This window comes from Chelmon rostratus, chromosome 6, assembly GCF_017976325.1.
Source record: "Chelmon rostratus isolate fCheRos1 chromosome 6, fCheRos1.pri, whole genome shotgun sequence".
In the NCBI taxonomy this organism is placed as follows: domain Eukaryota; kingdom Metazoa; phylum Chordata; class Actinopteri; order Chaetodontiformes; family Chaetodontidae; genus Chelmon; species Chelmon rostratus.
The window spans coordinates 4,236,469-4,259,145 of NC_055663.1; the positions used below are offsets into that span (position 1 = coordinate 4,236,469).

A 22,677-nucleotide genomic window follows, 5' to 3' on the forward strand; every position below is an offset into this window, starting at 1 on the left:
TTGTTGCTCTATTGTTTTTATGTCTTTCAGCTGAATATCTGGGTTGGGTTGGGTTTTGGAGTGTCGGTCAGATGAAAACAAGACATTTTATGGACTTAGCAACTAATCAATTAATCAAGATTTTTTAATCTGTAGATTAATGATTATTATTTGCCTTAAAATGTAAAGTAAGAATTTGGGTGTCAGGCCGGGACTGGAATGAGGACTCAGGTGCAGAGTTAAGCAGCAACCGACTTTTATTTGTTCACAAAAACAACCAATGATCTCTTCGAAGAACGTGAAAGCATTGGCTATGAAATGTACTCTAGATCAAAAAACGTTCTGGACCCGATAGCGGTCAGAACACAAGGGGAACAAAATAAATTAAGAAAAACACAAAACGCTCTGATAGGAGGATTCCTAACAGAAATCGCTCCAGAAGGGGGAAAAAATAACAAAGCTATCAAAATTACTTAACATAAGAATTTCACTATTACAAAAACCAAAGAAAACTCTGCTCTTTAATGACGGAAGACTAACAGTTATCTCTGAAAATAAATAGAACAAAAGGCGCTCACAAGGAGGACTTAGAATTGTCCAGAAAGAAAACAAAGACTACTTAGCGTGAACAAAAAACACTCGTAAGGAGGACTTTGGATCTACAAAGAAATAACAAAGGAGCTCAAAACGCAGAACTAAACTATGAAATTTTAACAAACACAAAACGCTCACGAAGAGGATCAAAGGCTTACAAGACAACTTGGACTGTGGCTGTGGAACTTTGACTGGCACGGGTGAAACGACCTCAAGACACATAACACACTGGCACGAGACAAGGGAGACGCAGACTATTTAAACACATGGAGGGTAATAGGCAACAGGTGGAAACAATGGGTAATCAGGCTGACGCACCGGTGACACATGAGGGAGGGCAAGTGCTCTGAAACGAGAGGAGAGTTAGATTCACAAAATAAAACAGGAAATGACAAGACAAAAACCCAAGACGAGACAAACCTCACCGCGGTGTGACATAGGGCACATGGATTGTTTGTTTGTTGTTTGTGGTGTTGAAACTATTAAGTCAACTCCTTCATTAGTCTTTTGACAGAAAGCTGATGTTATTCATTTCCAGGTGTTGTGAAATGTGATGACTTGTCTTCCCAGTTATATTTCATTTGGAAATGAAAGTTTGTGTCGTTCTTTGTGTCTTTCTTTGTCCTTCCTTCCGTCTGTCCGTCTGTGTCAGGACACTTTTCCCTTCCAGCCTGATGGCTCTTGTTCCCACCACAGATGAATGGCACGAGTCAGGGGTGAACACCAGTGAAGTGCATGCATGAGTGTCCCTGCAGCCAGTGGATTTTTTTAACATGTGTTTGTGTGCTGGGGTGACCTAAAGGGTAGGACATGTGTTTTTGTGGTAGACCGGCTCGTGATCTCCTTCAGGCGCACTTTAAAAGCAGAGAGAAAGCCACATACGACACAGTTACAGCTGGTGCAGTGTGTGCAGTTTGTTAGTGCTCTCATGTTTTTTCTTTTCTTTCCTGTCTGCTCATGTTGACAAAGCAAAAAAAAAAACCTGTGCGCCTCTTTGTATTCTAACTCTTATCTTACAAAATGTCTCAGATTCAGAAAAAGATATAATGGCTCATCGTTGGCCGGTTAATGGTCGCAGTGTGCTGAATTCATGACGCTGTGGATAGAGTCAGGAGGAGACGAGAGGAAAATGTAAGGATGAATTTGAGGGGAAAGAATAGGACATGAAGAGCAATTTGGGATCCAACAAACAAATCTTGTGCCCAGCAGCCATCCGTTCAGCCAGACACAGACTGAGCACACTTAAGTGATAGGCATTCTGGGAAATAATCCAAGAATCTTTCTTATCATGAGCAGACCTGAGCCAAATTGAATCACTTTAACAAGCGACATCTCTTTAACTAAACACACACCCGTCCCCTGGCAGACCTTTCAGCTACAAGCAGCATGTACTGGACACATTGTGTTGGTGAGGAGGTGACAGATGTGGTACTGTTGTGGATTTGTTGTAACTGGCTGGGATTTCCCACTATAAAGCACATTAAGGCGTTTTTCAGCTAATTGATAGTTTTTTCCTCGAGTGTCAGTATAATAGCATATTGTTATCAGGGGAATAAAAAAAAGGCGTTTCAGTGAGGAGGGATGAAAAGCAGGGCAATCCGAATTTACCCTCTTTATCATCAACAGAATATCAATATCATGCTAGCTCAATGTTTACATGGGAAGCAATTCATTGAATACAGCCACGATTCTCAAAAAGTTGGGGCGCCGTGTAAAACACAAATAAAACACAATGTTAATGCTAATCCTTTTGACATATACTCAATTTAAAACAGTACAAAGACAATAGATTTAATGGTTTACATCATCGGCTTCATTGATTTTTGTAAACATCTGCGATCTGAGTCGGGACAGGAGCAACCAAAGACTGGGAAAGATGTGGACTGCTCCAAAAACACCTGTTTGGATCATTCCACAGGTAAACGGGTTCATTGGTAACAGGTGATAGCATCATGATTGGGTATGAACGGGGCATCCTGGAAAGGCTCAGTCATTCACAAGCCAGGATGGAGCGAGGTTCACCACTTTGTGGACACATGATTGTAGAAAGGATGTTACTCCTTGGGCTCAGGAACACGTCACAAAACTGAAATGAAGGGATGTCAATGAAGGAATTCTTTAGTTATTTACGTTTTACACAGCGTCCCAACTTTTGGGGAATTTGGGGGGAATTTGGAAGCCTGGACACTCAGCATTATAATATAAACTATAATCCTCCCTGTTGATTCACTAGAGGACTCCTGGTGGCTTACAGCACATGAGCACACACAAACCAATTTTAAACTTGAGTTTTAGTCGTCGTACACATCATTTTATGGCCAGTATGTAATTTCAACAGGACAACGACAACACACTATGTTTTGTGTGCAGCTCAGATTTTAAACGTGTTTCTGAATTGTTTCAGGTGCATTTTTGATCGTTTCTAATCCCCCGCTTTATGTGTCAGCTGTGTTGGTGTGACTGACCTCCATTCTTGCTGGGTTGTGATTACCCAGCTTCCCCTCGCTCATGAAAATGTGCCTGTGTGTTTTTATAGATGACAGATCTCTTGACTTGGCACTTTTCCCTGTGGCTGAGAAGCACATGGGGACGTTTCTGTGTCCTTGTTAAAGGGCAAAGCATGCCAGGGCAACGTTGCCCGTAAACCTGCTTCAGTGTCTCATCGTGGATATGGCTTTGAAGTACATCTGAGTTTCTGATGGATGCTGTTAAACTGAGAAGGAATTATATGTTTTAAACTCCTTTAACATCACTCTGACTGGCTTTGGCGTGATGCTTACTAACTTCCATTCAAAGGAGCTCAGGTGCTCAGTTTACTCATAAAAAGCACTACCCAACCTGCATAAACAGCAGTGTGATGTCTTCTGCAATACTGAAGTGAGCGTGTTAAAGCTGAAAAAAAATAACCCTAGTGATGTCATTGTGTTGTCATCAGGGTTATCTTAGCTGGGGCTTGAGACTGCAAGATTTTTACAGGAAGTCTGCATTACAAGCATGGGGTGTGAACTTTGAAAGAAGCAGGCTGATCTCTCTAATGACAGACACTACTGAGTTGCATTATGGGAAATGTTTTTTGAGGTTGACCCCTACTAGAGACTAAAATTCAGCTTTAAATATACCTTTAAGATATTTAGCTGTTCTTATTCGGAGCAGCAAAAACTGCAGCAGCAAAACTGAACTTCTAAACTGCACAGGAGCGAAGATTTCTATTGGAGAATAATCTATTGGAGTAACTAGAGTTTGCAACATTATGTGAATGTTAGTGAGTAACCAAACTGGGAACTGCATCATCCCTTTCATTTGTAAATGTGAACTGACGGACGATAGAGACAATCAGCAGTTTGTGAGGTGGAAAGTGGACGTTCTTCTTCCTGTTCTGCTGCGCTGTTTGCCTCCCCAGACGTGTGTTTGTCAGAAGGAGTGAGTGAGTCAGGATTAACTCGTGCACGTCGGGTGCTGCCTCTGAACTACGTCTCTCCTGCTCTGCATACTGTGATCGCTTGTGAGATTCTGAGCTGCTTTGTTCCCGCCGCTCTTTGCTTTTAATGGATTATTCGGCTCGGCCTCAAAGACTTGCGACAGTAGCGTGACGCCTTACAATGAGACAAAGTCAGTGACCCAAATATGAACAAATGAACATTTCCTGGCGCACAGGTACACATGTTGCGGCATGAAACGTCTCTCTCTTTATCGAGATCTCACTCTGTCTCTCCATCTGACCTCACTCACACACACACATTTCTCTTCATGACGGCTGACAGCTGTGCGGCTTCTCAGCAGCAGCCCTGCATGTCTCTCTCCATGGTACTGAAATCCCTGATGTGGTTGGCTGGGCCGACCATCTGGACAGGACACAACAGTTTGTGTGTGTGTGTGTGTGTGTGTGTGTATGTGTGCGTCATTCATAAGAATTTTCCTTCTTATGAGTTGACTAATACCATCCCGCATAACTTATCAAAATATTGGAGTAGCAGATAGAGATTAGGCCTCAGTAAGCTGTCTGGTTGATGCTTAAATCATTTTCATGATTCTAACTGAAGGCTGTCCTCTCGCAGAGCTGTAAAAATGCTACAGCACTCATCTTCTACTTTCATAAAATGTACATGGGTTAGTACAACTAATTGACTTTAATCTGTCTTTAATCCACATCTGTCGTGGTACAATGAGATCATATGATGAATCCTCAGTTTTATTTAATTTTCTCCTTGTCACATTATGCACAAATTAATTTCTGACTGTACGGTGATTAACAGCTAATTAAGGCTGAGAGTGTGATCGTCATTATTAATATACAAGGTAATCCAGATCATCTAATCAAAATCCACATTTGAAATACACAGGGATGACATGTATAGAAGTGCTATTCTTGCCTGTGTCCATATTTCTGCCCTGTTTGAAATGAAACTGCAGCCTGTAGCATTTAGCTCTAATCTTAGCTCTGCGATCTGCAGTCTAGATCTCTTGTTTTTACACTGTGTGCTGCTGGTTTGGACTAGTTTGTTGTAAATATAGTCCACTCCTCTTCTCCCTCCTGGGTGTAAAAATAGACTCCTGCCGTGCATACACACACATACAGGATCACACGCCCACAGGTCCTCCCCTGACTCCTCGTTAGGAGCTGCAGCAGACAGGGAAGCATTTCAGGGTCGCACACGCTCCTCCTCTCGCACTGGTGCAGCGATGGGTTTCTTTCTTCTGTCTGCTCCTCTTCCCATGGCCCCGGGGATGAATATCTATAGAAGGGGACTCTATTGTCTGGACTTTATCCGCTGAGGCACAGAAGGCAGAGGAGCCTCAAGGTTGAATGCATAATGGGGTTTTCAGTACACAAAACCGAGCATGCTGCCAGTCAGTGGCTCCATATTAATATCATCCTGAGGAAACGGTATTAAACTTTAATTCTCCACACTGTTCTTCACACGTTATCTGGCTTTTTGTGCTTGCCAATTAGGACACAGATGCAGAGCCAATGCAAACCCATCACTATAATGATGCAGCATGCAGTATTGTCGTTGGCGTTCATGTAATTAACCTGACAAATACAGAGCTGTCACAGTGTTATTTTTAGCCCACAGAGGCCATGGCACGGCAGCATCAGGAGGGCCAGGGCTTACTGTGCTCCTTTGTGTACACGTCCAGCCTCAGCCATCAGTGTCACTAGCTGTGATTTCCTTTTAAGAGGAGCAAGGGGCAGATGGAGCAGGCGGACTTCGAGGAGCACGGCTCAGCCCGTGAAGGAGGGTTATGAAACCATCTGCCTCTCGTTACGCAGCCGAGACCCACCGATTCTGATGGATGAGCTGCCGCTGAATCACTGCCTGCAACCGGGACGGTCCTCCTCTCTGTGGGTCTGCCACACACTATCAGGCCTGAATACTGAGTGAAATGTGTCCGTAGAGTATCAAAAGTTGGCAGACTGCTTGGCCAGATTCTTCTTTAGTTATTCTTTGAACGAATATTTTCTGATCTGAGTCATACATTCAGTTTTTATCTTATTTTGGATTTAGACAAAGATTTGCACAGCTTTTTCTGTTGACCCTCAGTATGACACTATACAAATACATTTATTCACTATCTTGTCATGAATTACATGAGAGGAACAATACCACTTTTTTATCTGTCCATTGAATCTAAGCCAGCTAGCTTAGCTTAGCATAAACAGGAAACAGGGGAAGCAGCTAGCGTGCCTCACTAATTAACACTTTGTCACATTTGTTTATTCTGTACAAAAACCAGAGTGTTAAAACTAGAAGTTGTGGTTCCAGTTTTTTTGTCAGAATGTTTCATGGCGAGCTCACTTCAGGCCTTTCCCCCCAGCCAAGATAAAGACCTTCAGATGCACTTGTATGGATAGAGAGACAAGATGTCAGGTCTTAGTTACTGAGCTTTGGAGGTGCTAGTACGTGGATTTTATTTCAAACAGAGCCAGGCGAGCTGTTTTTGCCTGCTTCCAGATTTTATGCTAAGCTAAGCTAACCAGCTACTGAAGCTTCATATTTAGCCTGCAGACGTGAGTCAATTTTCTCATCTAACCCTCTGCCACTTGGTTAAATGTTTATATTCCTCAAAGTCAGTAACTGAAAAACAGAAGAGCTAAAACATTTCAGACAATACCCAGCACTTTCAGTGTTGAATTTGCCTGTAGTGATCGCACAGTAGGGGTAAAAGCAACATGGAAACGGTTTTGTTTAGTTTGTTTTCTTTGCATTTTTAGTGAATCTTCTCTCGCTCCTTCACCTTCATGCCACTGGAAGCCGAGCCGCGGGACTCTGCGGGTCCAGACTTTGTGCCCATCCTCCTGCAGGGCCCAGCTGTTGCTGTGAGGCCTGCTCAGGCGCTCTCGGCCTCTTGTCTGAAGGGAGAGTGCGAGCTCATTCAGTCACACTGTGCTTAGAATTAATCAGCTGTTTTGTTCCTGAGGCCCTCCCTCCGAATCATTCACTGCAATCACACTGTGCCTCCCCCGAGAACGGGAGCAAGCACGAGGGCGAGTGAACATAAAAGAGATGCGGTGAGAGAGGGAAAATGAGCCAGAGCTATAAGACAGGATTTTTTGCCCGTGTGTTTTCCAGTCGTTACAAAGCGAGTGAGGACAGTGTTTGTGGTTGAATTGCTAAATGTTCCGTGCATTTACAGCCATTTTACTGGACTGATTATTATTGGCTCTTATCCACATGCTAACTGTTACGTTTGTAATTCACAGGAAAAACAAAAGGGTTTGTTGTATTAGAATAATCTGTCTACAGAGGAAATCAGGCCTTTCTGAATGAATTGTGCTTTATTTACCTCATTTACAGCATGTAGATGAATTGTGAGTTTCTATTGACAGAAAGAAAAAGTGCATCATTTTAATGCATTGGAGCTGTTTGACCAGTGACTGGATCTTTTATGCTTATTTAATCAGCATTTAGTGTTGCTCTGCTGGCTGATGATAATTATTCAAACAGCAGGTCACATGTCACAGAGGGAGAGGGTCAATATAGCTAATTAGGTGACGTTCAAATCTCTCTGCTGGTAAATTGGATGTTCTCATTCACTCACATGCAACTACACACCAACATAGCGGAGTAAACTTGTCATTCATTCATACATTCAGGTTTTTTAGTAATTTCTAATGTAGGAAGTTTTTGTACTGCTGCTATAATACAACATATTGGGAAGTACACTTATTGCTATCTTGCTGAGAATTATTCTCATATAGGTCTTTTAAATGTGAGGCTACAACCAGCAGCCAGTTATCTTATCTTAGAATAAACAGGAAACAGGGGAAACAGCTAGCCTGCCTCACTGATTAATACTTAATCACGTTTCTTTAATCTGTACAAAAACCAAAGTGTGCATTTACACGGGGTCCTGGTGGCTAAACGTCCCCTCCTCTCTGTGCCGCTGCTCTATATACTCCAGGATGTGTGCTAAAGCAGATTTCTGATATAACAGATACTGCACACCGCTCACTTAACCTTTTAGCTCATGAGTCAGAAGTAAATAGAAAAATAACTAGGAAGAAAAGACAGCTACGCACTGGAGCTTGTCTTTTCCAAGTAATGGATGCTTGCGCCTTATAAATGATTCACCTCGAGCAGAGAAAATGTTGTTATTATGTTGATGTGGAATTGTTTGTGAATTATTAATGCTCCCATCCAAAATATATGGCTCCCTTATGATCTGGCAGTTCGGTCAGCTAACTCTGTCCAGGAACTGCGTCCTGAAGACTGTCATAACTATGCATGTTGCGTTGTTTTTAATGTTTCATGTGGCAATTAGAAATCATAAAATATTATTTCAGAAGAAGCAATATTGATTCGTTGTCTCTCACAGAGGCCACCGGGGGCAATGTACCCATTTTTCGTGCTGATCTGCAAAGAAAGAGAAGTATGGTTCATAGTAGTTATCGAACCACTGAAGCAGCTGCAGCGTATGTGTGAAACAGTGTGCAGTTACATGGCAAGTCTGTCTACACCCAGGCAACCTTGTCAGGGTTGTGTGCTCAGTGTAAAAGATACTGCATGTTATTCTCTCAACGTTAAGTGTGTTTGTCTCTAAATTTCACTAAAACAGCTGAGCTTTTGTACATGTGATGCAGCGCTGCTTGGCACAGCTCGTGCGGCATGGTAGGCCTATTTTGCTGTTGATACATGCCTTGATTTTCTCAATCAAGCCTTGGCTCATTTATCATGACAAGTCAGCCCTCAGTGCTGTGAAAACCTGTGTCAGGAGAATGGGAACAGTGTGTCTATTGATCACGGTGAAACATCATCCCACATAGACAGAAAGCGGGTACCCTTAAAGGGCAGGCCCTGCAAGTCGGTGGTCAGAAGTGCAGCAGGGGTCGCCTAGTGGCCATAACTGTCGAAGATGTGCTACATGCCAGTGGGGGCAAATCCCTCACATGGATTAGGATGTTGATGTTATGTGACAGGATTTCAATCAGTGTCACTTCAATTTCAACTTTGCAAAAGATGATTGTTGGTCATTGAGTTATTTTTTTATGATTATTATTCGTGCTCTTCCTCTGACTGTCCCTCGTCTTGTTCCTCCCCAGGCGTTCGGTCAGGCTTACACCAACCAGCGTAAGGTGGCGGAGGACGGGGAGACCAATGAGGAGACGTTACTGCAGGAGTCGGCCTGTAAGGAGGCCTACTACATGGGCCGTCTGTTGGAGCTGCAGACGGAGGTGACGCTAAGCCGCTCTGTGGCATCCAACACCCAGGCGGAAAACGAGAGGCTCAACGCACTCGTGCAGGAGCTACGAGAGGTAAGCGAGTCAACGGTTAGAGAGTCTGCACCCTCTGCAGCTTCATGCTAGACCCGGAAAACACGGGACGTCAGTCAAATGATATATGTGAGAAAACGTCACTCAGGCATTAGGACATACACCCATTTTGGTAGTATATGATTTTTACTGAACTAAGATGTTTTTTGTAAAGATCATAATACAGTAGAATTGTTAAACCCTCAGGATGACTTCAACTTAAATGAGAAAATGTATCATTATTTCTATTTTTTCAATAGGATATTCATTTTGAATTTGTTTCAGTCGTGTATTATAGAAATTTCGCAAGTGGTGTGTGATTTATGTGATCTGAGCTGTAGTTGCATAGAGGTTTGGTTGTTGTGCTTGAATAAAAAAGTCATTTACTTTGAATGATGTGGCAACTGAATGCATTTGTGTCCCAGAAATGAAGGAAATAATCTGCAGCTTAGTCCATGGTTGTGCTAAAACTAAAAACTGAATTCAAGAAATGACATTCATTATTGTAATTTCTTGAATTGAAACTATTTTCCATTCTGCCTGGCCTTATTTAAAGTACATTACCGTGCATGAAGGCCAAAGGGTCGCAGTGACAGGCAGAAAGGGGTCAGACCTCACAGAGAAAACAGCATGCATGCGCAAACGTGCAGAGCGTGCGTTAACGCACTCGCACATGTCTGCAGCCACTGTGTCGGGCAGCGCGGGAGTTCGAGCGGAGGTCAGACGCCGCGGCCACGACCCCATTGTGGGGGGCAAATCCGGTGCTAAGCTGGGGAATAAGTGAAATGCCCTGAGCTCGGCACATGTGTGAGCCACGCTACTCCCATCGCACCAGCGCGGCACCCACAGGACACACACTCTCATTCACAATACTCATCAGGGAGTGAGGTGAGGCCGAGTCTCTACCTGTTGTTTTCTGAACATGATTCAGACAATGACACGAATGTGGCTGTGAATGTAAGCTGAGTGATGTCAGACAGTCATCTATCAGCGATATTCCACATTATGGAGCCTTATTGAACAAAATCAATACTTTGAACGGAGAAGCCTGACATATTCATGACGGCTTGTTATTCTTCACCTGTCTCCTGTTTGCATCTCGTTCATGGCTCTTTGATGAAGCGCTCATCAAACAGCTTTTGGCTCTCTTTGAAAGCCTCATTTGCATGTGCGATGACCAGTAATGAGGAGGAGTCGCCTTTTTTCATCATGAGGAGCAGGTGTTGCAGCCTCACTGGGAGCTTCATTTGTCTAATCAAAAGGTTTTTGCAGGTTCCAAGCAGCTTTTCATAAACACCATTAATATATGCAGACTCATCAAGAAAAAGCTTATGGGGATTTGAAAAGTTTTCTTTAGACGGAGGAAGTTTTGCTGTTTTAGTTACAGTTAGAAATCAGAACATGAAGTAATTAAGAAATAGTTCCTACAAACATTGGAAATTACACAAAAATATTGTTTTAGTTTTTATAAATTGCCAACAATGCTCACCATGTAGAAGACAATCTGCCTAAACTTACAAAAGTGTCTAAACATAAAAACTGGACATTTATCCATTTATCCTGTGTTTATGTTTATCCCCCGTTACCACAGCAATAGTGGTGGTCATGATGAATGACTACAAGATGGCTGGACCCCTGCCATATTCACCATTGTATCAGGGATCCATTAAAGCTTTTGCAGCCTGTGCCGTGACCTCGGATCAGGGGTGAGCTGCCCGGCTCTGCCCTGTGGCCGGCTCGTTGTGTGCCGCACTGTCCCTGACCCCGGCCGCTGCGGCTGCTGATCAGCTCCGCCTCGATAGAGCCTCACAGACTGATAATTGGCTTCTAATCCTGTGCACTTCATAGCCAGCTCAGTGTAATTCCCCGCATTGTCATGAATATTTAAGTGGACAACATGTAGCGACGGAGGGTCATTATGATCGACAGTACGGCATCTGAACATGTGGTTTCATATGATGTCTTATTTATGATAATACGGTCAGTTCTTAAAAAGCCATTTGGTTCTTGTTATCTTTTCCTGGAGTAGTATTTTCAGTGCATCTGATGAAGCAGTCTTACTGTACTTCTCTGTACTTTGCAGTTGAGCCTCCATTAGCTTGAAGAGTACAGGAGCTGCTGTCAGCCACTGTACAAATCAAAAGGCTCAGTGTATCATAATGGCCTTTAGTTTCAGTCCAGTTGCCAGTTCTAAAACCGCCATTGTCCTCCGCTCCTCGCCGCTCACAAACACACACATATACTGAGGCTGTGCATGTTCAAAGGACTGAAGAGGCCATATGTGCCTCGGCTCTCTGCCTTTCTTCCTCCTGTGTGAGCACCCACCCACTCCTGACTCTGTGTCTGGGTCAGCACTTGTGCCATATGCACAGAGAGCTGCAGGGGAGCTGCAGGCAGCTCTGCAGTGAGTGAATGACACATATGTGCACATATGCTCTGTATTCTTTCATTATTTCATCATTTCTTTATTTTCTTTTCCACACTTAATAAAATGCTTGGGTCCAGTAGCAGTTGCATTGCACCGTACACATGTAGTCATGCCTGTGTTTAAAGATAAGAACATCAGTATTCTGCTTGTCTTTGCTGACTTTAAAACACATCTACCTATCATGATTGTAGTTAGTTAATTTAAACACAAGATACTTGTGCTCAAAAAGAGGATTCATTCTCAGTGAAGAACCTTGGAGCTCTAATCTGCCTCTATACCTGCCAAAGAGCAGTGATTCCTAACACGTCTCTGGGGGTCATCAGGTGGAAACCTCCCTTCAACAGTGTTTCGCCTACTTAGTCCCACTACACCTCCAGGAGGTTAGGCAGTGAACTCCGGCGTCCCAGAGTCACCCCCCCTAGTGCCAGTTCACACTGCTCCTACACAATCCAAACAGCACCGCCACGTTCAACTGACCCAGAGATGCTCCAGGTAGTGGCCAGTACCGATGCTACCATTTAACTATTGCTAATGCTACTGCTAACCGCTAGGAAGAACAGAAGAAGACAATGGAAAATTTAGAAGGTGCTGAAGGTGGAGGCCTAAACCACAGACTAGATTTAACAGCCTCTTCTAACATTTCCTTCAAGAAGCAGCAAACCCTACCATTTCCTTCAAAAAGCAAACAGAGCAGGAAAGGAAAAGGAAAATAGTAATGTTATGTGAGAACAGATGATTTTGCAGAGGTCTCGATATATTCCCACTGCTGGTGCATTTCTCTCATCGACAGTTTATCTGGTCCAGCATATGCTCATGTTTCTACCTGTGCACAGCAGGTGACCCAAAATAATGATCTGTCTGGGAGTCTGAGGGGGCTGACTCTTTGCCTTTAACATAACGAAATTGTTTTGTGAAAAGTATGCACAGTATGGTTGAGAGAGTGCAGACTATGTATGAGTATGTATATTAAAGTTACATTGATTATCATTATAATACTGTGCATATCAACCTGTCCTCAGCTGATGGGCGACTTTTAATTATTGCCGTGGATTTAGGTCATGAATTCCAGTACTCTCCTTCCCTCCCCTCTTTGTAGCCATCTTTCTCTCTCATATCTGTTTTCTCTGCTCAGAGTAACGAGATGCTAGAGCTACAGAGGAGCAGGATGAGGGAAGAAATCAAGGAGTACAAGTTCAGGGAGACCAGGCTGCTCCAGGATTACACAGAGCTGGAGGAGGAGAACATCACCCTGCAGAAGCTGGTGTCTACACTCAAGCAGAGCCAGGTCAGTCTGAAGACCTTCACCTTTTTGGTAGTACATTTAATGTGGTTACAGCGTAACATTTCACTCACACATGCGCTCAGTTAGAAAACACACCGGCAAAAAATTTGCCATCGTCATGATGAGACACCAGCTCCCATCTTGGCTAAAATGAATGACTCACACTTGATTCCCAGTATAAAACTGTAAACCCCCTTGGAATGTGATCCCCGGTATGTTTTCAGGACAATGCAGCTGCTCGTCATCCTTTATTTCCCCCTAGGAGCTACAGCATCCTCCATCCAGTTCCAGAGTCATAGTGTCTGCATTGACTTCAATCACATATTACAGTAATAGCTGTGCTGGACTGGAGTGAATTAAGGTTATATATGAACAAAAAAATAACTCTTGTGATTGAAGACTTATATGATGCTGGTCCAGCTGCAAAGGTTACATCTCAGTAAGTGACAGGAGTGCAGTGAACTGAAATGCTTTTACCGGCAAATTCCTTCTGATTTGTTTTTTTTACCACACCCGGGCGTATTTGTAGGTTAAATATTGCATGAAAGCACCAATTGTAACCAAAATACTCTGTAATAAATTCAAAGGTACTGAGTCAAAAGTAATTGTTTTGTGTTTGATATTGCCTCGCTCACAAATCTATTTTTTAAACTGAAAACAAAGATCATAAAGAGCAACACGCTGTTTACTAAAACATCCAAAGTTGGCTCTTTCTGAACTTGTCTGCTGCTATTTTATTTTGTTTTGTCCACACCTTCCTTATACCCCTTGGTTCTGACTTGGGATTCTTAAAAAACTAAATGAAATGTGTTCTTCTCTTTTGCTGTTCCTCTCTGCTGCGCCTCAGGTGGAGTATGAGGGACTGAAACATGAAATTAAGGTACTGGAGGAGGAGACTGTTCTTCTCAACAGTCAGCTGGAAGATGCATTACGCTTGAAGGACATTTCTGAGGGTCAGCTGGAGGAGGCCCTGGATGCCCTGAAGAGTGAGCGCGAGCAGAAGAACAACCTGAGGAAGGAACTGGCCCACCACCTCAGCCTGAGTGACAGCGTCTACGGAGCAGGGGCCCATCTGGCGCTCACCGTCACTGGCGTCGAGGGCCTCAAGTTCCCCGAGGAGGCCAACGGAAGCAACGGCACCAACGGCAGCGCCGTCCCTGCAGCTAATGGCAACAACGAGGACAGCAACCGCCGCAACGGCCACCTTCACGCAGGCGCCGGACTGGCTAAGATGAATGGGGACTTCCGACCCGGCCGGAAAGGAGAAGGCCTGCACCCTGTGCCGGATCTGTTCAGTGAGCTCAACCTGTCGGAGATGCAGAAGCTCAAACAGCAGCTGCTGCAGGTGGGTTATAAGAAAAGGCCTTCCTCCCACAGTAGATCAAATTACCCAGAAAAAACAGAGTAAAATCATCAGTGTGGACTATTGAAAGCTCTTATTCTTTTATGCTTTTGCTTCATTGAATATTCCTTTTAAAGGTCAGCATTGCTTGAGTGTGGAATGAAACCAGCAGCACACAGCCTATTAGACGACAGCCTGTCGATCCACTTTCCCACAGTCCACACAGTTTTTAGCGTGGAGACTGAGGGCTCTCATCAGCCGCCCTGACGCGTCTGTGCGGGCGTTGTCTGTGTTTGTTCGACGTACGAGTTTTTCTGTGTTCACTGTACATGGCTGCATTGATGAAAGCAGCTGTGGCCACAGTAGCCACTGGTAACAGCAAGGAAATGAGAAGGTGATGACAGTTTGAGACCGAGAGAAAGACAGGAAAAACACCACATCATGCTACAGGCTTTACTGAATGTGACTTTTTCAAACAAGAATACCAATAATGGCACAAAGATCATCTACTGAAATGTATATAATTACATTACTTTGGCAGCGAAGAACCTGTGCCACTTTTTCCACATGTACATTTAAGCCCATATGAACAGCATATCATGCAATATATATATATATATAGCGTTTGCTCCCATATGTGCTAATGTCTCAGTGGGAGTGATGAAGCCGAATCATAGCTAGGCAAAAAGAGTCCAGCGGTACATTTGCGTGTGCTATAGGGAGCCCTGTCAGGGAGATTAGTGTCCAATGGGCACAAGGAGCAGATGCAGAGGCGAGGCGGAGACAGAATCTGACTATGTGTGCTTTCAGCTTCGAGACAAGTGGACAGAAATAGCAGAAATAGAGTCCAAAGATGGAAGGGAAAAGCACAGTGCACTTACATGTATGCCACAATTAGTTCCAGCCTGTGCACTGTGATAAGCTACATGTGTATAAACAGAGAGCATATAAGTCTTTTTTTTACAGTCACTGAGTCACCTGAGCGCAGCACACACACTCATGAACAGGCAGCCCATAGCAGAGGAAAATATGCAGCATGTTAACATAGAAATCACAGGGAGATTAGATTCATGCTAAAATCTAATTAAGTAATTACTTCACATTTTTGGCTTAGCTGATCCCCGCAGGGAAAGAGAAAAGTCCATTAGTGGCTGCTATATTAGCAGTGTGCCTTTCTCTGTAAACACAATTACTCACTAATCAATTTCTCTGTCCGGTTGATTATTCTGGGAAAGATGTTAACGCCAGCAGCATTCTATGTGCTAGATTGCTTCAGTAAGAACACTGTTAAAAAAACATTCACAATTTCAGTTTTGGGATCACTCTAAGCATCAGTTATTGTTGAAATGTTTAAAACGTGTCTATTTCCTTCAGCAGCTTCCTTTAGCTGCCTCCAGCAACAGAATGGCAATTAATTTTATTTCCCATTGTTTGTTTGCAATATTTGCTTGTGTTTGTTCACTTCCTGCCACATGAGGATGATTTGCATGGAGTTTTATATTATATATGGAAGTAAAATACTGTCCTGAGTTCAGCGTATCCTCCCATCCTGCAGGTGGAGCGGGAGAAGACGGCGCTGCTCATGAACCTGCAGGAGTCGCAGACCCAGCTGCAGCACACACAGGGCGCCCTGACCGAGCAGAGTGAGCGGGTCCACCGCCTCACGGAGCGCGTCAGTGCCCTGAAATGTCTCAATGGAGACAAAGAGCTCGATGACCCGCAGGAGAGCGAGAAGCCCGACGGAGACTCCTCGTCGCCACCGGCCAATGGTCGCCGTGATCCAGATATCCATGGGTTCGAGATCCTGGAGTGTAAGTACAAGGTGGCGGTAACAGAGGTGATCGACCTGAAAGCAGAGCTCAAGGCTCTGAAGGAGAAGTACAACCAGGCTGTGGAGGGGCAAGGAGATGGCCACAGTGACGACAGGGTCCAGGCACTGAGTGAACAGGTCTGTCATTGTTCCATGCTGTCTTTTTTTTTTTTTTTTTTGCACTCAGCTCAGCCTTGCATCCTCTAATGCTGCAAATCTCCAACTGATCTAAGCAGGTAACTCATTTGGAGCGCAGCTATCGCGAGAGCCGGGAGAGGGTGGCGAGCCTGGAGGGAGAGCTCCGAGCGGCCGCGAGCACGGCCACGGAGAGCCAGTGCATGCTGAACGCAGCGCAGGACGAGCTGGTGACCTTCAGCGAAGAACTGGCTCAGCTCTACCACCACGTCTGTCTATGCAACAATGAGACGCCCAACCGCGTCATGCTGGACTACTACCGCCAGAGCCGCGTCACGCGCAGCGGAAGCCTGAAAGGCTCAGACGACCCTCGGGCGTTGCTCTCGCCTCGCCTGGCGCGACGCCTCGCCGCAGCATCTGCGGCCTGCTCCTCCGAGTCCCCGCGCAGTCCCATGGACTCCCCATCCAAAGATGCCCATCACAATGAGACAGCAACTAACACGGGGGATTCTCCATCCTGCCACGGCAGCCCCACCCGCAACCCCACGGGCTCCCCAGTCATCAGCGTCTCTCTTTGCCCGTCTCCTGTGCCCTCAGAGGCAGGTGGGGACCTGCGGAAGGAGCCCATGAATATCTACAACCTGAACGCCATCATCAGAGACCAGATCAAGCACCTCCAGAGGGCTGTTGACCGTTCACTGCAGCTGTCCAGGCAGAGGGCTGCGGCCAGGGAGCTGGCACCCATGCTCGACAAGGACAAGGAGCTGTGCATGGAGGAGATACTCAAACTGAAGTCCCTGCTCAGTACCAAGAGAGAGCAGATAGCCACACTCAGGCTGGTGCTGAAGGCCAATAAGCAGGTGAGAGGGACTTCATACACTATGAACCTTTTTTTAGCCAGACTAGCTGAAGGAAATGATGCTGTATGTCGAGTAAACCAGACGTTTTTTTATGTCAGACACACAATCCAGACTCTGAATTAGGCCTTCAAGTGGTGACAAAATGTTTAATTATCCACATTACAGACAGCAGAGGTTGCTCTGGCAAATCTGAAGAGCAAGTACGAGAACGAAAAGACGATGGTGACGGAGACCATGATGAAACTGAGGAACGAGCTGAAGGCTCTGAAAGAGGACGCCGCCACCTTCTCATCTCTCAGGGCCATGTTTGCCACGAGGTGAGAGTGGAAATATGAGGCCGCTGAGCCGGGAACGTGACAATTACAACTTTCAGATAAATAGGGGTTTTGCATGTGTTGAGATTTCCCGCTAAGTATCTGTTGCCTTGAATCTCTCCCTCTGTAGATGTGATGAGTATGTTACCCAGCTGGACGAGATGCAGAGGCAGTTGGCGGCAGCAGAGGATGAGAAAAAGACATTGAACTCCCTCCTCCGTATGGCCATCCAGCAGAAACTGGCCTTGACACAACGGCTGGAGGACCTGGAGTTTGACCATGAGCAGACCCACCGTGGCCGCGGCGCTAAAGTGCCCAAGATAAAAAGCAGCCCGCCCAAAGTAAGTCGCAGAGGCGCCTTCACAGCTCCCTCCAGCCCCACCAGACTCCACAGCCCCTCCATTATCACCACCCAAACCCTGAACACCTCCCTGACCCTCCGTAATCCTCCCTCTGTAGAGCTAGCCACCATTCCGTCCATGTCTGCGTGGACCCCAGATACACTTTCTGAAACAATCCAGACCGCAGCTACACCCCACACCAGTTACTTAAATTTGTCTGTGAGCACCCAGCCCATTGTGACAGACCCTGAGTGGCCAACCTTAGAGTTCGGACGACTCATTTATTCAAGACAAGACGCAGTACAACTGTCCCCGTCTCCCAGCACCAGTAGCCCTGTCTCGGTGTCTCCTCACCTTCGGCGAAGGCGATGATTCATCATCATCTCCGCACCCAGCACCAATATCTGTTCCCTGAAGTATCTGGATTAAGGTGGGATACAGAGAGGAGGAGAGACTGGTTTCACATGTTTATGGTTTGAACATGCAGAAATACTCAGGAAGAAGAGTCCCTGACAGCTTGCTTCATCCTCAACAGTCTTTCTGTTACTGTTTAGGTTGAGAGAACATTGGACTGCATAGATTTTTTCTAATACCCTCACAAATTTGATACTTAGACACCTTTCTTAGCATCTCAACAGCTGATAACATCAAATGTGGCGCCTTGTATCACTCCAGTTGAGTACTGAGAAGTGTTTCAAAGTGAAAACTAAGCAAAAATGGTTGCAGTGTGGCTTTAGCATACAGTGACTCACAGCCCCTCCCTGTGGCAGACTCCAAGAATTACATGTTATAATGTTTTGTTTTTTAATGTAAATTATCTGTTCTATTCCATTAAGACTATATTTTAAACTATGTGTAAAATCTTATTTTCCTCAAGTTCATCCTTGCATGCCTGTTTTGTCACATCTGAAGTTCTGTCAAAAAGCATTTGACAGGCTTAAAGTGTGTTACATGGTTAATGTGTTGTGCAGAATAGTATGGAAACCAGTCAGACCTCCTCTCTGTGCCTCAACCTCACATTTGATTGCCTCCAGTTCACTTCTTCGCTCACTTCACAAGTAGTAAATTAAATCCATTTATTCCTCCACTGAAGTCCAATGCATTGACAAACCTCTCTCATAGTATTCACAGTTTCGTCCACCAGATGGCAGTGTCTGAGCACATTTCCATACTCTTTCCTGTCAAATGCTCCTTGACCTGCCTCTGTCTCCCTGCCTTACCTCAGATAATTATATGTATCATAATCCTACAAGCAAACAGCCTTAAAGTGGAACTGACAAGCATGGCTGATGTGGACTTTGGGGGTGTTCATGAATATGATTGAGCCATGAACACCAGGTGTTCTGAAGTTAGCAGGATTGTTCAGCATTTGCACCACTGTGTGAGTCCTTGTCTTTTTGTGCTGTACAATTCAATACAGTATTGAGTTCTGGAGGTGTGTGTGTGTGTGTGTGTGTGTGTGTGTGTGTGTGTGTGTGTGTGTGTGAAAAACGTGTCCATGCCTTAGGATGCTTTGTGTTTTCCACCTCTAGTGCTGATTGTCTAGCTGTACAGAGAATGATTCACAATATTAGTTCCATTCACACCATGCAAACGTGCACTGTAATCAGCGTGCAGTTGAGGCAGACACCTACATTATATTCAACTTATCTTCAGCTTCTTCTGCAGCGTTGCTCTTGTTTCTCCTCTTTTTCTCTCTCGGACATCTCTCCCATTCGGTGACATTATGAAACACTGATTTCCACAGCAGGAAATCACATTTCCTAGAACTACATTATGTTAGAGAACAGTGAACAGGAACAAGAGACAAGTATGACTGGATGCAGAGCAGGATCAAACTGATGCTTAAGTATAAAAATCAGCACTATCCCAGCAGCAAACCGGTCTCTTTCAGAGCGGCCTCTTTGTCTCTGATAAGGCCTTCCCCTGTCTTGTCCTCCATGTTTTCTCCGTCCTGTTGTCTAACCCTGAGTGTCACCACTCTGTATATCTGTCTAATTTATCAGTTTCTTGTAGATTGTCAGCAGCCTGCTGCCTCAGTACCGTCACTCTCCCCACAACTAAGGCAAGGGAGAGCCTCCTTAGCCCGCAGGTAACAAGCTGTAGAACCTGCTAGTAGTAGGCTTATTCAATTCTATCTATCTATCTATCTATCTATCTATCTATCTATCTATTACATCACAAAGTTTCTGTTGCAGCTAATCACATTCTGTTTAATGCACATAGACATTTGACATCTTTTTCTCGTTGCACACCTGCATCTGTGTAAGTTAGTTCTGCATGCTCTCACTTCACATGAAGTGGTAATGAACTGGTTATTATGACTGAGACCCCTGTATTACATAAATAATTAATAAAGACCTCTCGCCCGGAGAATGCATTTTTCACTTTGCACGTACAGATTTGCATGGCAGTTTTTATACATGCTTTTACTGTATATGAAAAAATCTTGTTTCAAAGTTCAGCGTTGATCTTGGATGTGCACCGAAGTTTTCTCTCTTATAGACCTTTTTCATGCCAGATGAGTGTGATTAATAACACACTGTCACATGAAGCTATGCCAGTTAGCTAGTAGCTATAATTCTTACTATCATTAGTTACATCTGGTTTTGGCAAGTCAGGACATCCACTGTGAGGGATTTCTATTACCTTAGCACTACATTCAGTCACTAACATGTTGCCAGTAATGTGTGAGTTCACCATCAGACTGATCTTAGTCAGTGAACTGAAACATTCATACAAGGCAACTAGGAAACTGCTGACAGATCTGAGGCCGCGTTTTCTTTTAGTGTTGTGCTTGTTAGCCTTTCCCTGCAAATCTAATTTGTTGTCTAGATGTTCTCACCAAACACTTTGTCTTGAAGTACGATATGAACAGCCCGTTCCTTGCCTCTGGAGTAGATTTAAAGGAATAATCGCCTTTTTGGGAAATATGTTTATACACTTTCTGGCCAAAAATTAGATGAGAAGTGTGTATACTATGACACGGTTTCTATGTGGGGTTGTATGCTGAACTGTTTCTTGACCATGACATGACTAAGCCACTTTTCCAGTCTTTGTGCTAAGATATCCTAACTGGCTGCTCGCAATGGCTTTATATGAGAGTAGTGTCGCTCGCCTCATTTCAACAGTTAAAAATCACAACATAGGCGTTGAACTTTTCCTTTAAGAAGTCCATGCCATTGTTTTCCCCTCGTCACATGTGGTATTTTTCTTTGGTGGGACTGTGTTCTTCTAAAAACTGCTCCCCTCTTCTGATTTTTCCACTCAGTCTCATTCATTCTGTTCTCCTGTCTTTCTGTATTCTTACAGTCCTAAATTTTTGACAGACCTCCAGGAGCACCAAGCTGTCCTGTCCAGCAGCAGTAGTCTTCTCTCCCACTGCGACCCCCGTAACTGTCTGGCCCAGCAGCCCCAGCCCCCCGGCACCTAACCCCCGCCGCTTCAGTCCAGGCCCCGGCCTCGGTCCGGAAGGAGCCACGCAGAGACACTTAAGACGGGGGTTCCCTCAGCCGAGCAGTCCAACCCGGTGCTTACTGAAGTCTGGGACCCCGCCCTGAGGCCTCCTGGTTAGCTGGGTCGCAGAAGAAGAGCGGGACGCTGTCTTCTTCTCTGGAAGCGACATCCTGTCCTGGAAATGACTGAACCGAGGCACAAAATGCCAGAGTGACACGGGAATCTTTTCCCTCGTTCGTATTAGTATTTATTTCTAATTTATTTACTCTCTTGATTATTTATTGATTTTAAGATATTTATTACTGGAATGTTTTTTCTGTGTTTGTTGGTCAGTCCTCAAGATGGAAATCAAAAGGTGTTTTACTGCTGTGGTGAAGACAACCCAAAGCAGCACTCTGTCATCGCAGCAGTTCTTTCTGGTCTAGTAAACAGGTTCAAGACTTGCCTAAACATACCATACGGCGTTTGAAATGTATAATAATCCAAAAATACGTATGCCCTTTTTACATAGAAGTTCACTGGGTTTGACATTGCAAACAGACTAACGAAGGTAAACATTTTATTACAAGAAAACGATTTCTTGTGGTGGTGATGGGTGATTTCAATGACCTTTCTAACGTCACTAGTCTTTCTTGGGATGCTTGTGTTTTTTTATACAACAGGTTGTTTTTTTTTTTTTTTGCAAATCATGTGCATAAAGACTATTTTATACCTCTTATTGTTTTTATTTCTTTTTACAGCAGACTCTAGTGACTTGGTTGTGTCTGGTACGCAGCTCAGATCTCTTCCGAGGCTGGGATAGGTGAGGGGCTGAGTGTTTGAGATCAGGACTAGGGCTGTTGGCCTGGGTTTTTGCCTTTTGAATTGCACAGGTTTAAGTGACCATGGAGTGAGCTGACCTCCATCTTTTTAACTTTAGTTAAGAACAGAGGATTCCCCAAGGTGTGCCTCTTCCAGAGTTACCGTCTCTTTCATGTCTACATGGTCCTCTCGCCATAAAGTATTCTCTGTCCTCTCTCACGACCCCAGAAAACTGTTGTTATGACCCTTCGTTTCTCCCGCAGTGACAGTGACAGAAATGTCAGTTGATGTTTTCAGTATCCTGCTACACTTGTCTCCATGTTTAGCTTTTTCTACATGCTTTCTCCAAACTGTATGCAGTACTGTCCAAGCACAAGTATTCAATATGCATTATAGCAATACAGCAGCATCTGATCTGATCTGATTAAGACCAAGATTTACTTCATCTTTCAACCATTTCTGTCACCATGAATTAACCAGCAGGCTGACAAGAAAGGTGAGAGAGCAGGAGTCCCCGGCTTTCTCAAAAACAATGGGGACGCGGTTCAAGCCCGACTATCAGTTTCCTTTGACACAATCAAGA

The 22,677-nt window shown here is 44.5% G+C and overlaps 1 protein-coding gene across 1 annotated transcript in view; it reads left to right on the top strand.

Annotated features, from left to right (window-relative positions):
* Window positions 1–19,901, top strand: part of bicd1a (bicaudal D homolog 1a) — a 41,192-nt gene extending 21,291 nt beyond the window's left edge. The window contains exons 3-10 of the mRNA XM_041939365.1: window positions 9,116–9,328; window positions 12,886–13,038; window positions 13,883–14,380; window positions 15,933–16,325; window positions 16,424–17,182; window positions 17,348–17,499; window positions 17,627–17,837; window positions 19,854–19,901. Of these exons, the coding sequence (XP_041795299.1) occupies window positions 9,116–9,328; window positions 12,886–13,038; window positions 13,883–14,380; window positions 15,933–16,325; window positions 16,424–17,182; window positions 17,348–17,499; window positions 17,627–17,837; window positions 19,854–19,901 (2,427 nt within the window). The remainder of the gene's footprint in view (window positions 1–9,115; window positions 9,329–12,885; window positions 13,039–13,882; window positions 14,381–15,932; window positions 16,326–16,423; window positions 17,183–17,347; window positions 17,500–17,626; window positions 17,838–19,853) is intronic.
* Window positions 19,902–22,677: the final 2,776 nt, after the last annotated feature.